Below are 15,763 nucleotides of genomic sequence, written 5' to 3' on the forward strand. Positions count from 1 at the left end.
TGAGGCTGCAGCTTCAATAGCCGTCAAGAGGATACGGCTGGAGGGGTCCATCCAGAAGTTGAGCTGCTGAGAGCAAACAGTAACTTGTGGTGCCTTTGCTCTCCAGTGCCAACAGAACCATCATTCTGCTGCCATGAATTACAGTGTGACCCGTCGGATGCTAAAGAGCACTGAGGAATATATTGCTTTAGCTGACAACAACTACAATCGAAACTGACGAGGAAGATCTACACCAGTGAGGCAAGTTCTCGCTTTAAAATCCAACTTCACCTACAGTTTTCCCAGACCTGTTAAAAAATAAATGAATGAATGAATGAAACAGCTCCAGCCCTTAAACTTACTCTCCGTCAGAGGGATGGAGATGATGACTCCGTTGCCAGTGCCGATCCACAGACGATTACACGACACCATGAGAGCCGTGATCCTCACGAACGAGAAGCCCAGTTTCCCCGTACCTGAGGGAAAGTCAAACGCGGCGATGAAAACCAGGTCCGAGTTGAACGACATCGCCGTACAACATCAGAACTGTGAACTGACCCAGCATCTTGCTGACGTAGGGCTCGATGTCAACGTCCTGGAGGTGCTGGTAGGTGTGAGCGTGGAACAGCCTTAGAGTGGAGTCCAGCCTGATGGACACCCAGATACCATCACCGTCCCAGGCCAGCTGACGTACCTGACTGTCCTTACGTGGGTGGGCATCAAAAGATTTCTGCAGAAGATGGAGACATGCAGTTTAAGTAGAGGATTCAACTTTGCCAATAAACTAGTGAGGACTTAATCTTCCTGTACCTCTATCTTCATGGCTTTGGGCTGCACCACATAGATCTTGTTCCTGTAGCCACACCACACCCTGTCATGCACTACAGTCATGCAGCGGATGGAGTAATGAGGCCTCCCCAAGTCTAACAGGTGGTAGTTTGTCAGGTCCCACTGTCCATCTGACACAATGCAAAGCAAAGTTTACATGGATTGATTGACTGATTAATGTCACATCAAATGATTCTGTGTAGAAATATTAAAAGAGGAAGTAGTAAAGTTTCTATCCTCACCTACTCCTCTGTGGAAAATGGCTAACGTGCCATCAGACAGGCCGACCAGCACTCGCCCTTTTACGTGCCTGCGGGAGAGAACCGCACGTTTAAACGAGCGCATGAAAGTGAAATGACAACCTACAGCTGCTATTTGTGTGAATGAACTTACACTATGCCGAGCACAGAGTCCTTCAGCTTTATTGAATGCAGACACTTCTTCCACTGGGCCACGGAGGAGTGGACGTACACACTGGAATCACGACAAGCGCATTTAATTAGCCAACAGTGGGTTTTTAAAAATCTGGTTCATGCGTGAACACGAAATCTCACCATCCGTTCTGCGCCCCCAGCCACATGGTGGGCAGGACGCTGCTCATTTTCTGAGCCTCTTCTATCATCAGGTCCTGCTCCTCTGCGCTGGGGTTCGAACTCACGCCGTCTTTCAGCAGATCACTCTCCCTGCAAATCAGAGACAACAGTAAAAACTGAGGATTATTATCATCAGAGATTTCACCACAAACAGTAACAAAGTCCTGAATTTAAACAGTAAAATTAGCCTTTATCCAGAACTGCCAATAAACCATGGGTTTCTTCGATGGTGTAAAGTAAATAAAGATTCATTATCATACCGTGCAATGCTGCTGAGACTCAAAGTGAGATATTTTAGAGGAAATATAATTTAGAATACCCCATTAATTTGCTTATGTTTATGATAATCTCTCTTGGAAGACACGGGCAGTGTTGCACTACCAAGGTCGTACACAACAAAATGCAGTTTGGCATCTAACCAGAAGTACAAATGGCAGAAAGCGAAAGGAACTCAATAATAGGGAACAAGCTACAACTACTGTACAGGTTCTGACTGTTGTATTAAGTAAGTAAGTAGTTTACAATTAGAAAATTGTGTATATGCAGTATGTATAGTCAGTATATCCACACATATACAGTATGCCTATGGATATAAATACACTCATAGTGTATCATCAAATGTATCATGGCTGAAGATTTGTGGTCCAAGTGTATGTTAAGACCCCATCATTTTCTCCAAATCAGAATTAAGCGGAGTTTATACTTCTGCAGGACATAGACGGTGTTAATTTGTGTTTCTACTTCCTGGTTCACTTTCAACAATGGCGACTGAAACTTTCGTCGCACACAAGTCATACAAATGTTTGTATCTCTGAACCTCCTTAGTTAACCTTTCCTCCATGTGTTCCATCTTTATTGATCCAAAACGATCAATTTGAAAAATTGTGGAGATAAAGAGGGAAACAGCTGGAAATACCAAAGCGGAAACACGCTACTACCAAGCGGACCAATGACATCTCTCGCGTTCTGCGTCACCGTGGAGCGTAGTTACATTTCTGGGGAGGTGCACGTCAGTTACGGCGCTAGGGTCTGCGAAGGCTCTGCCTAGGTGTCTGCGTTGTCGCCGTAGCGACGAAGTATAAATAGCCTATTATAGTCTGACCATTTAAAGCATCCACTTGGGTGAGTGGTAAAAAAAAAGTCTTCCAAGTACAGACGTTGTTTAAACCTTGTTTTAGATAATCAGACCATTTAAAAAGATTACGTTGTTCCAAACGTGACTTTAGTGTTGACTTGATACAGTTTTCTGTCTGTGTCTTAACACCCGGAGCTCCACGACAATGCAGCAAGCCATCACAGGACACCTCGTCAGATCTGGTTGCGGACACGGCCCAACGCTCATATTACAGCTGGAGAGGGGAACTCTGGAGCTGTTTGTTGCACATCTACAGATGCTGTTTAAAAGGGTACGCGTGGATGTTTGCTATGCATGCATTCTGTTTTCATTTATATTACGTTACATAATTGTTTGGTTGTTATGTATTGAGTATATTTGGAGCTCCCTCTTATCCAAATATGGTCACTTCTCCAAAAACAAATAAAAACATTAAAAACTAATCAGTGTTATATACAGTAGACATGAAAATAATCGTAAAATTGCTGAGTGACAAATAAAATCATTATCACAGCTATACAACCACCTGGCATGCACTCAGATTTACCAATCCCACATCAGTGACGTGGACTGACGACAAAACACCAGAGACGTGCCAGGATTGACTGGACCTTGGCTACGTTGGAGTGGCTGATGCCCGAGCCAAGGCAAATCAATCCAGCTTTAGAGTAAATGGTTATTTTCCACAGCTGGCTTGCTTTCATAGTTTTTTTTTTTTTAGTGGTGCCTGAAGTAATTTTTTTTTCAAGGCATATAACACACACAGCCAATAAGCAATGTAGACACAGCGCCTGACTTTAATGTGCGATCATTTTTTACCACTATACATATATTTAAACACCAGCTTCAGGAACAAACAGTAAATGGTTTTACGGTGAATTAATGTTGTTGCTCTGCAGTTTCTTTATGGGCGTCAAGATAAAACTGACACATTTATTAGAGCTATAAGATCACCGTGTCGGGTAATGCGCCTCCTGATGTTACCTCTGAGAGTAGTTGGCCGGAGCCTCTGCAGTCAGCTGAGCTCCTAATGGATCGGTGAAGACGTGTTCGGTGTAGACCCCCCTCAGGCTTCCTCGCTGGTCAGCGGGTCCTGCACTGGTCTCCGTCGCCTCAGTGGCTTCCTCTGCTGGTCTGGATTCTGTAGAGGAAATGCTCTCTTAGTGGAACGAATCAAATGTGTGAAGGTTTCTGTTTAGGTAAATATAAGAGAGTTGTGTTGCTGCATGAGAATGGCAGTCATCTGGATCGCTCTTACCTGTTTCTCCGTCTTTTCCTGGACTATCTGCCGTCTGAGGAATAGCCGACACTCCCTCAGCTTCACAGCCCACCACCGTGATGCCTTCAAGCACGCTGTCGCCACCCACCGAGCTGCTGTTGGTTTCTGCCGAGCCGCTGTCTCCCACTGGCCCGGCCTCAGAGTTTGAAGACACTTCTTCTCCAGCTGGGTAGTCCGTCTCTCTCGCACCTGAACAATAAGATAAAAGGAAATTAACTGACAAATCATGCTGTGCCTTACATATGATGTGAATTATTACTGGCACGCAAATGAATGATACAGCGTTCATTCTCCACTGACCCGGTACGCTAGCGATGCAGAGGACGTGGGAGTTACAAACAAAGAAGCTCTCCAGGATGTTTCCAGGCTGGTTGGCGTCAATGACAACGGCTTTAGTGGTGGACTGGGTGCTGGTGCAAATCCACACCAGGGACGACATTTCGTCCTGATGCCGCAACTCCTTCTGCTGGTCCTGCAATGACAACGCAACACAAACAAAGATGAGTGAAGCAGGATTTGAATCACTGTGTGTCCCTGTGGGGTTACTTGATGAAGTGTGCACCTTGAGTTCTTGATCCAGTTTTTCCAGGCTGCTCTGAGATCCTATCTTCCTTTTAGGGCTCGCCGGTCCCGTTACGTCGCTGTAAAACACACTGGCTCCCACTATCGAACCTCCGTCTCTGGTTTTACCTCCAGAGAGGTTCACACCAGCAGCACACCACAACTGAAAACACAGTAAAATGATGTAGCTAAAACACATTTACTTATTTATAAGACATTAGACCTGGTTAAAAGACTAGAAATATGACCATATCTTTATTTCATGATGAGATTTTAATCTACAAAGTCGGGGGAAACACCTTCATAGAAGCATCTTTCTCATCCAGTGGTCTGAGGAAGACGGGAACAGGTAGATTCTTCATCTTACTCTCTGCCTGACCCCCGTTGGCCTGAAAAGTCAAAGACACGGCATCACCGGATTACACACTTGCTTCCACAATAAACACAACAACAGGCTGAGGAGACAGTAAGTGCAGCTGCAGCAGGATTTGATTGATCGACTCCTTACTTTGTATTTCTTCGGCAGGCTCCAGCCGTACGCCTGCACTCTGCCGTCCTCCTTCCTGACGTGGGCTTTGACCTGCTCGTACTGAGCCCTCTTTTGTTCTCGCCTGGACACCACATTGTCAGTTGCCACTCTGTGGGACAAAAAAAATAAAAAAGACAGCTGGATGAAAAACATGTCTACTCTGGGGCATTATCCAAAATAAATGAAAAGATGCTTCTACATTGGAAAAAGTCTGTAAAATAAATTTTTCTGACGACATCATTTTAAATAATTCCTGCAGGTCACATCAATTAAACATGAGCCGTTGTTTTTTTCCCAAACAGTTAAATATGCTTGAGTGTAAGATTTAAATATCAACCCTCTAAAATTGAATGGGTTGCTGGCGTCACGTTTGTGAAAGCGCACTTTGGATTATTGTAATTATGTCATACGGAAAAGTGGTTTCTAAAAGCTGAGAGGTTGCGCTTTTACAGCTAATATGGTGCCATTATGGTAATTGCATTTGGGCCTCTCCCAGGTTATTACACTCTTATAACATGCAGTAAATTGTAATTAATTGCTGGATATTGAAAGTTCCAGGTATTCTTGAAAAACAGGCAAAAGCGCTTACTCACAGGACATTTTCTGACCTTTTTATAGTCAAAATAAACGAAAAAAGTGCAGGTGGACTTTTTGAGGCTTAGGTGTTAAATGGTTAACCAGGAATACCAACATGAAGAGACTAGCAGCAATGCAACGAGAACACGACGAGATTGGCAAAATAAGATGCGATGGGTGCTGGGCGGCTACCAAGGCGAAAAAACGTCAACTCTGAGTTGACGCAATTGAGGCGCAGAGAGCAGTGACGGTAAGGAGAACTGTTGTACAGCTGGTTGAGTCCATACACATTGTTTCTATATTTATTATCTGCTTGTTTCACTGTGAAAAATCTGTGGTGTGAAATAAACAAGAGGTGAGACATTCGTCCACAAGCTACTTGCTTTATATGTGAATATTATTAATTAGAATATTCATTCATTCCACCTTCGCTAATGCAAATATTTGATTTTTATTGTTTTATTCTGCTTAATTTTTTTGTTTAAGTCTGTTTTTTAAGAAGATGTACAGACTATTTAACAACAAACTACAGCATCTTTGGATTCTGGGCTTTTGGTTGGATGATACAAGCTACTTTTTATTATTAAATGAGAGAATAGCAGACAAATGAAGCAATTACAGAAATAATAGCTGTAGGATTTAGGAGTGTTGTCTTGTAGCACATGAGTAGGCTGTAATCTCAGCAGGTATACATCATGTAAACTTCCCCATCCTGACTTACTCCTCATTAAGGAAGTCGAAGGCTTTGCTCTTGTCGCTGGGCAGCTGCTGCAGGGTGCTGCTCTTCTTCTTGACAGACGGCTGGATCTGAGAGGTGGGCGCGTTGTACTTGACGTTCACCGGGGCCTCCGCCGGCTTCTTGGCTGCTCCGCCCGACGAGCTAAACAAACGGCTGAAACTGGAGGTGTAAGGGCGGGGAAGTGGGAGGAAGAAAAGGGGTGGGTGGGGAGGGAAGGAAGGAAGGAAAGAAGCAAACAGACAAAACGTATAGAGGGGTGGACACAACCGGGAGCTCCAGCAGCAGAAGTAGGGTTCAACATTTAAGGGTAAGAAGGTTCCCTGTCCGTGCCGACACACCAAGATAGCGTTCATACAGGCAGCTGCCACACTGAGACACATATTCCCATTAACTTCCGTCAAAATCAAACGGGTCCATCTCCCAATCAGCAAAGCATCAGAGCAGCTGTCCACTAAGAGTGTTAGAGGGCAGGGACTGCAGCGTTAGTACTGTTAATGACTAGGACGTTAGTCAACAACACAGAGCAGAACAGGCCTGACAGGAAACAACTTCACTTCCCCTTAACTCCACATATAGTATTTATCATTTTTGTTTAAGATGCGTCTAATTTACGCTTTTCTAACACATACTACAAGTCTCAACAATAACCCCGCAGCAACACACCTCCTACACACAGACATCACAACATCAGGCAGAATAAAGAGGGACACACAGAAACAGGGCAGAGAATGTGGATGTATCAGATGATGCTTCTCTTACATGCACAGCTGTTCCAATGCCATTACCAAAACACCAGGTAACACCCTTCAAACCAAACCCATTCCTTATGAAACTCAACAAAGGAGAGCCTGGACACATGAGAAGAACAATTAATAATCCAACATCAGCTCCCACAGAGGCTCCTGTCAAGACTGATGTTTACGACTTCCTTTAACTTGAATTAAAGTCTACTCTCACAGCTGAGGTCAGCCGAGTTACTGCCTCCTGGCTCGCTCTCCTCTGTTAAGAGTTTGTTATCAGGATGATAACGTCAAAAAGTCAGTCAAGGTAGACACGGTTACAGTGTCAGAGATTTACCTACATCCTGGAGAACACAACCATTTAACATGGAATACAAAAGAAACAAAAGTAGGCACATAAATAACACGGTGATGTCAAGGTAGTTGATATGTAGGACCTGGAATGAAAAGAAAAGAGGAGCTTACAATTGCCAGAGACTGGATTTCTTCTTCTCTGGAAGAGCTGGGTTCTCCTTTGAAGCGCTGAAAGAATCAAATAAATAGTTTTAAATGTTTTATTTTTTTTTTCCAAACTGCTCTAACTTTACTTTATACACCGATCAGGCATAACATTATGACCACCTTCCTAATATTGTGTACGTCTCCCTTGTGCCTCCAAAACAGTTCTGACTGACTGTGTTAGTGGGGAGCCTTTGGGTCCTATGGGGCCTCTGTGGATCAGGTTTGTTCCAGTGCATCCCACAGATACTCGATCAGTTTGGGATCTAGTGAATTTGGAGGCCAGGTCGACACCTTGTGCTGTTCTTCATGTATTTTTTAGTTGTTCCTAAACCGTTTTTGTGTCTGTGTCAGGCTGCATCCTGTTGGGGATGGCTGCTGTCATCAAGGAGTGTCATTGCTATGGGGTGGGGGTGTCTGGTCTGGTCTAGTCTAGGTGGGTGCTACATGTCTAAGTAACATCCACATGAATGGCAGGTCCAAAAGTTTCCCAGTAGAACATTGTATTGTCACAAGATGGTCAATGTCATTTACTTCTCCTGTCAGTGGTTTTAATGTTATGCCTGATCGGTGTATAACTTCGGAGAACATAAAAAAGGTGTATGCATTTGATGATTAATTAGTACTGCGCATATTTTATCAAATAAACAGTGTGCGGTCAATGTTATGGCTGATCAGTGTATGAATGTTTCACATGTGTTTTTTTGGAAACTCGTCGCCGCTCCTCTTATCTTACCGGATCATCTCCGTCCATCTTACAGCCTCCTGAAGCTCCATCAGCCTCTCCTTATACTGATTCCTCTCCATCAGGACTCTGGCCATCTCCACCCTGGTGAAGCGCTTCCTCTGGGCTGTCGGCACGTCGCTCTGCAGGCACGACACAAGACCAACGAGATGATATGCAACACATTCAATTGCAGATTCGTCCAGATTGAACCTTGAATCTACTGCTCCCATTCATAAATGAGTAAAACCACAACAAATATCAAGCACTCACATCGTCCTCGTTGTCGTTCTTCACCTTCTGTTTGGCATTCTCCAGTTCTGCTCGAAGTCTGAAACACGGCACACAACAGCGCACGTTAAAATGCAGTTTGTTGACCGGTATGTTTTGCATGCCGTGTTTTGAAACCAGCTCACTTCTTGAGTTCGTCTTCCAACTCTTTGTTCTTCTCCTCCAGTTTGGTCTTGGCCTGAGTGACGGCATCCAGCTCTCCTCGCAGGACCTCCTTCTCACACGCCAGCTCATCCACTTGCGCTATCAGATCGTTCTTCACCACGTTCAAAGCATTTCTGGAAACCAACAGGCAGTGATTTCTTTACTAAACACAAGGTGGCAGCCCCTGACACTGAATCAAGATGGATATTTCTATAAACCACAAAATAGCAGTCCTTCTGAGAAAAAGATTTTAACTTTAATTGTAAAAATCACAAACATTGCTTGAGTCGTGGGTCATGTTACACTCTATGTCAGTTAACAGCATTTGTTTGCCATCAGTCATGTCTATAAATCTACGCTGAGACAATGACAATGATCTAAATTGTCAGTGCATCAGTAGACACTCACAAAGCTGCAAAAATGATGCATAAAATATTTAACTTTTTGCCCTTTTCTTAACAAAAAAAATCCAACTAAACTCTTTACAAGGCTACTAATATCAATATTAGACCAATAGCCCCATTCACAGCAGGATTTATTCAGACTGGATGTGCCAGCACAGCCTCGCTCTCCTCTGTCCTTCAACCACATTAATCCTGTTTGCACAAATCCAGATGTACAGTATATCCAAGTCTTTCGTAATGTTTACTGTAAAAGTAGGCGTGTTTCTTATTCAGAGCAGAAATGTGGGCTTTTACTTTAGGAATCAATCTTTAACCCGGCCTTGCAAACAGAATGTAAGCAGACGAAAACCCCAGCTGAGATAGATAATCTGAATACACTGTGTACATGTGGAAAGAATGCTTCTTAAAACAGTATCTACTGAAACATACTGTCTAAATGATCCGTGACTACAGTGAGAAATAAGTGTGCGTGTAAACATATTAAAAGCTAGGATCTGCCAAACACAAATATGCACCAACAAATTAAATAAAAAACAGCATAAATAAAATAAAAAGATGAATGCTGGTGAGTCTATTTACAAGCTCACAACAGAGAGATGAATACTAACTTGGTCTCCAGCAGCTGGGTGTTCTCATGGATGAGATGTTCGACTTCCCGACCCATACCTGAAAATGAATGCTGATGTCATGAATCCAAACATTATTAAATATATTGCCATTACATTTTTCTATATTTCTATGGCTACCCTACACTCTAACATAAAACTCTCAGTCTTACCTAGAAAGTTGTAGTCTGAGAGCCGTGCAAAGGGGCAATCAGAAAGAGCTTTATGAGACTGTGTGAGTTATATTCTTATTTGAAGCTTTCTAGTTTGTACCTTTGTAACCTAAACTGCCACGTCGGGAAAGGAAATTACACACAATCAGGGACACAAACTAAGACTGGCTACGAGATCTGGGGTGGAATTTATTAATACACACCAGAAAACTCATCTGTAACGATCACAAGGCCCCGAAAGCCAAAGGAAAGACAATTCAGAGAACACGAGAAGAGAGTAAAACCGTTTGTAAAGGTGAAGCCGGTGCCCGAGTCATCTGTGGTTGAGGAGGAGTGAGGCTGCTTCTTACCCAGCAGGTCAGCGCCTTCATCCACGTCTGCGATGAGGTCGTTTCCCGCGGACGACAGCTCCTCGAACAGAGACTCGGTGTTGCGGTCGAACGCTAGGTTCTCGATGCCGCCTTTAGTTGGTGTGCTGGGTGTACAGGTAGGACACGGGAGGAAATGTGAAACGAGAGAGGGAGAAAAAGGAGGATTGTGTTGGGTCATTGTTTAACACTGATTATACACTGATACCAACTGGAATTTGAACATAATCATTTTATACACTGGGGAAAAACTGACGTAGAGTGGTGAATATTCATGTTTTTCTTTTTCCTCTGAGCCCACTTTATCTGAAACCTATTAAAACACATCTGTGGACCACGCTGTTGCTCTGGGTTACATGTTCCTTTCGCCGCATGAAAACACACCCCACCCTTATTACTCAATCCCACGTCATCCATCCTGCCGCTGTAGATACTCAGCAGAGCATGAAATGTGGATTAATACACAAATGCATTATTAATCCTGTTTGAATTTCCAGCTGCTTTAGGAAATTACAAACATATTTTACATAATTTCTCACAACTTATAACCTCATTCAGTATCACACTGTACACAAGCTACTGAACAGTTGGTTCTGGTGTTTTAATGGATATATTTATAGTAAGAGATCATTAAGGATGTGCAGATTACTCCTGTTTTGTAGCATGATAGTTAAAGTTTCACTTTTAGAAGAATTCCCAGATTATTATGTGATTGTAAATTTGTGTGTCAGCCTTAAGTCAGTCCTGTACCTTGTTCCTCTGCACCCCTCGAGGTCCATGTCCAGTTCAGGAGTGGACTCGATGATCGCCTGCACCTCAGACTTCTCCAGGTTCTCCGTTTCATCTACTGGAACCAGCAAGAAGACACAGTTACTGAGGATTTATTCACTGTCAACAAAGGTTGGGGTGTACAACGTTAACGAGGCAGACAAGTTGCTATGACTACAACACTGACCGTCAGCTATAAGAGGTGTAGTAGCCGACTTCTGACCAGGCTGACCCTGCTCTTCTCCCTGGACTGCTGCTATGTTGTTACTGCTCTCCGGCTTTCCTCTGTTCCAGTCCAGGTTCTTGTTGAGCCCCTCCAAAGACTCCTGTTGCTGTAGGGATGTGTCCACGGACTCCATGGTGACATCAGAAGCAGCGGAAGACAGTGGAGTAGCGTAGACAGACCCACCGCCAACACTGGACATGGGGCTCATGCCGCTGGACGCTCCGTCGCGAGGAGACAGTGGCGTGGTGGACTGAGAGTTACCGCTGTACGCCGATGTGGGGGTGTTTGATTTAGAGGTGCCACCCTGAGAGGACGTGGAAGTGTTGGATTTGGACCCTCCATCTTTTAAAGATGCAGGAGTTCCACTTTTGGAGACACTTCCCTGGTTGGTCGGCGTGCTGGACTTAGAGCCGCCACGGTTCACATGAGCCAACTCATCCTTAGGGTGGAGGAAGACGAGAGAGAGAGAGAAGGAAGACAGTTAAAATGACTGGTTTATAGGCATGAATGATGTACTGGCACTCAGAGGAGGATGCAAGGAGGACCATAGACTGTATATAAATATGGACAACGTCTCCCCACTTCCTTGCATTGCTCCTCTGTACCAGCAGTGAGTCTGTACGTATGTATTTTTCATTAAAGAAGCCAACCCCATTTTTTCTCCCTCTTTGTTGTTTTGCAGTTTAAGATCGATATAACTGGTTGAACAGATATAATCGTAACATCGTTGGTGCATCTCTACTTGTTTTGTTTCTTTTAAAGAATCATTTCAGCATTGCAAGTGGGCAGTTCATTGACATATATATATGCAAACCAAGCACACAAACATATCAAATAACACCATTAACACATTCAAGTACAACTCCAAAGAAAACTCCACTAGCACATACGAATCAACATTCCCTCCGTTTACAGAAAATTAGGTGCACACATTGGGATGCAGCTCAACCCCACACAAACCAAACACAACATGCAGCCAGGGAGTGAACATGAAACAACAACAGTGGGCTTATCCGTCTACAGTGTATTTTCTGTTAGATAAGGTTTTCTTATTTCACAAAGACAACTTTCAACAGGGGTAGATCAACCCTCTGACTTATGACTGCATGCTAACTGACTCATTAAATCAAAACTGCCAAAAGCAAAACCACTGACCAGTCAGACCACTCGAAAATTATTCCTCCATGAACAAGTTATGGAAGGCAGTAAGTCAATCTTTTTATAACATCAATAAATTTACTTATAATGTTGATTATATTTATCATGGTAGAGACTGAGGAGGTCTTGTTGCATAAGTGTAGCACTAGATTAAAACAGATCCTTACAACATAGAGGTAAGAGTATCCCTAAAATAACAGCCGCTCACCACTGGATATATTATCTTTCCTTTCAGTAGATATATCTTTACACTGTTATTGCATCGCTGCAAGCCTGGAGACTCAAGAAAAACAACTGAAACATCACTTTCTGTGAGAAATAAGACCCACACGGGTAATTAGATCTGTACATTACTAACTGAATATGTTGTCCAGACATTCTCAAGCACAATTTCTTTTATTGTATTATAAGAGTATGCAACTGTCTTTGTGGTTGTCCCGATTATATTTCACCTGACTTCTTAGTAATTGCTGCCGTCAGTGATCAAACGTCCATTTGAGCCTCTACTCGTGGTTTTAGGGTTGTTACTTGAAGACCAAGCTGCACTAACTTCATGATACATTTCCCAAAAAAGTCCTGCGTCTTAACAAATCTCCTCCACTCTAGCAAAATCTAACGATAATAAAATGTCAATAAACCCCTAATAATAAGTTCCACGGACCCATCTAATGCAAAGATGACAAGCGAGCATCATGCATTGTCACCAAGATACGAGGCGTCGTCGGTACGTTAGTACGGTCTAATATAATCACACAGGCAGCAAACTCTGCACCTCAACCACAACAAGAACACAGGGCACAGGACTGTGTTAGTCTGGTGGATGCCTGGATTATAGTCTCTCTATGAGAAACTGGTCTACCTGGTCCTGATCAGCCTCCTGGCAGGGACAATTCTCCTGTGAACTTTGACCTTCCGCTCTGATTGGGGAAAACAGTTCCTCAAGCTGAGGGATATTAAACACCGTGCTCATTAATCTTTCAATTGACAAATAAAGCTGATTTTCATTGTGATTGTACAATAATAGAGGAGTTAAATCACTCAAAGGAGGCTTAAAAGCTTAAATAATAATATTAAGGGGGTAAATGGTATATTGTGATGTTGTTTTAGAACAGGAAATTGTGATTAAATATTACAACTTATCTAAATTTATCCAAACAAAACTGTGGGAAGAGTCTGAACACCAGAAGCGCTATGAATTCTGGACCCTGTTTACAATTCCTTTGGCACAGAAGGTGACCCGCTTGCCAAAGGCCGCTTGCGTAAATAAATACAAGAACTGAAGTGGAATTTACAGTGCCTATCCGTGACTCTCAGGTTTCATCAGCTCTTAGCAACCTGCCAGATATTTCCAACTCTTGTTTTGATCTGCCAATACCAGCAGCCTTGGGGGCTATAAATAGCACAGAGCTGATGGAAAAGAATCAATGAGGACAATAACAAAGCATCGCTGTGTCACCTTCAAAAACTCACAAGAGGTGTTTCACCACTCGAGTAAAAAGAGGAGACGTTAAAGCTTTCACACACACTGAATGAGCTAATATCAGGGAATAAAAGTTTCTCTACACCGTCTGTGAACACCTATTCTCCTCCGTCTGCCCCGGTGGAAGTATTTCCTTTCACACGGCTCATCTGCATGCTGGCGTCACATTATTGTTGCTATAGTAGCGCTGCCGATAGTAGCTGTTGTCTGGCCCTTTAAAAACACAGACACGAGCACGCCCCTGAACATCCTGAGAGGGGATGATTAACTGTAATGTCTTGGAAATGTCAAGTCAGAGGACAAAACACAAAGGTTTTGCTGTGTAGCTGAGGGTAAAGTGTAAAACTGTCTTACAGTGTTGAATCTGAATAAATAAAACAAATAAAACAACATCTTTATTGTCCTCTAGGACGATGGGAAAGGTTTTCAAAATCTGTTTACTATTTGACCCTGTACTAGTGTAATAACTACAAATGAATACTTATTAGATGCTCATCAATATTCATGAAGGAGCCTTCCTGGAAGCAGGGTTTCCAACAGCAACAATGTGAAGACACTGTGTCCTTTCCACCCTCCCTTGAGGTTAAAGGCAGGCCCCCGAATGGTACCACTTCCCCTGCTCCCTGGGCTCCAAGCCACCCCATCACACTCACACACAAACAAGCTGCTAAAAATTCTGGACACACTGAGCCATCCTTTCTCTCCGAATAGAAATGTACTCTTTCTTTTGGCGTTTGCTGTCGGCATTTTGTTTCCACCGACTCTTTTATGTGGACTGGGGGGGTGATGTCATCCGTCTGAGCCGTGGGAAGCTCAATGAGTTTACACCTTTGAGCTGCTGACATGAAGAGGAGTCTTTACTTTAAATGAATAGAGACTTTAAAGTGGGACCTGCTAGCATCATACCTTGAGGCTAGTGTTGGACCGTGGATGGCTGAGGTTGTTGAATCTCCACGGTTCGGCCACGTCGCCAGGTTCCCTCTGGAGGTCGGGGGTCATACCGTCAGTCCCAGGAAGTTGGAAGATGCCCATGGAGATGGGACGTTCCTTTCTGGAGACGCAAAGAAACAGCGAAAGATGGATATTAGTCGAGTTACTTTTATGCAATTGTGCTAGTGGTGAATGTTAATGTTGACCCGCCAACAGCCTCGTAATGAAGAGGCAGATTTTTACCAAGTTCTCCACCTTAATTGAGCAAGTTAGGGTTGTCACACGACACAAAAAAAACAACGGATACTAAAAAGAACGTCATTCCTCTTGCTGATATTTGCTATTAATCAAGTTGCAATAATTTATCCTGAGAGAGGCAAGAAAACATGTACATATTGCAATCCGTTGCAATCCAGCCCATATTTGTCAAGACTTTTTACTTAATATCACCAACACCAGCTTTAATTAAGGTACTGCAGGACTAGGCACTGTAACCTAGGCACCGTAACCTAGGGACTGTAACCTAGGGACCGTAACCTAGGGACCGTAACCTAGGGACCGTAACCTAGGCACTGTAACCTGCACTCGTCAGTTTGGCTCACTCTGTAAAAACGCCACCCAAGCGCTAGTCGGTGCTGTGTCTTTTTTGCCAGTTGTCGGGTAAATTTCTGGTTCTACTTCCTGCTTCGCTTTCAACAACAGTGACTGAAACTTTCGCAGAAATTTCACTGTCATAAAAATGTTTGCATCTCCGAACCTCCTCACTTAAACTTAGCTCGATGTGTTCCATCTTTATTGATCCAAAACAATCAATTCGTTTGGCGATATAAAGAGGATTCATTTGCTCGGTATTATGAGCAACAATCCCAAATTATGCGGCAATCCATCCAATGGCTTCTGAGATGTTTCAGTCCGACTGATATTGCCAGTACTATGCTGCTGGCACTGCTACATAATAAGAATTTAGTAGTAGCAAAGGACATATTGGAAGAACATGTAATTTGTAGTGTCCAATAGTGAGTTCATTACATGGATACTACGGGGCACCTTCATAAA

General features: G+C 43.3%; 1 protein-coding gene across 2 annotated transcripts in view; it reads right to left on the minus strand.

Moving 5' to 3' along the window:
• The window catches only part of LOC311503956 (C-Jun-amino-terminal kinase-interacting protein 4-like), a 38,711-nt gene that overhangs the window by 4,014 nt on the left and 18,934 nt on the right, over positions 1-15,763 (minus strand). The window contains exons 5-26 of one of the 2 annotated variants that reach the window (XM_084566883.1): positions 14,684-14,828; positions 11,101-11,578; positions 10,896-10,989; positions 10,128-10,252; positions 9,608-9,665; positions 8,577-8,729; positions 8,434-8,491; positions 8,173-8,303; positions 7,404-7,460; positions 6,181-6,357; positions 4,863-4,992; positions 4,654-4,743; positions 4,356-4,517; positions 4,094-4,265; positions 3,773-3,982; positions 3,499-3,655; positions 1,362-1,490; positions 1,201-1,281; positions 1,050-1,117; positions 790-938; positions 538-709; positions 342-455 (exon numbers count right to left, since the gene is read on the minus strand). In XM_084566883.1, coding sequence (XP_084423009.1) covers positions 342-455; positions 538-709; positions 790-938; positions 1,050-1,117; positions 1,201-1,281; positions 1,362-1,490; positions 3,499-3,655; positions 3,773-3,982; positions 4,094-4,265; positions 4,356-4,517; positions 4,654-4,743; positions 4,863-4,992; positions 6,181-6,357; positions 7,404-7,460; positions 8,173-8,303; positions 8,434-8,491; positions 8,577-8,729; positions 9,608-9,665; positions 10,128-10,252; positions 10,896-10,989; positions 11,101-11,578; positions 14,684-14,828 — 3,110 coding nt within the window. Of the gene's footprint in view, positions 1-341; positions 456-537; positions 710-789; positions 939-1,049; positions 1,118-1,200; positions 1,282-1,361; positions 1,491-3,498; positions 3,656-3,772; positions 3,983-4,093; positions 4,266-4,355; positions 4,518-4,653; positions 4,744-4,862; positions 4,993-6,180; positions 6,358-7,403; positions 7,461-8,172; positions 8,304-8,433; positions 8,492-8,576; positions 8,730-9,607; positions 9,666-10,127; positions 10,253-10,895; positions 10,993-11,100; positions 11,579-14,683; positions 14,829-15,763 lie in introns of both variants that reach the window. The other variant, XM_084566882.1, reaches the window with a different exon arrangement.

Source organism: Chelon labrosus (genome assembly GCF_963514085.1).
Source record: "Chelon labrosus genome assembly, chromosome: 19".
NCBI lineage: Eukaryota > Metazoa > Chordata > Actinopteri > Mugiliformes > Mugilidae > Chelon > Chelon labrosus.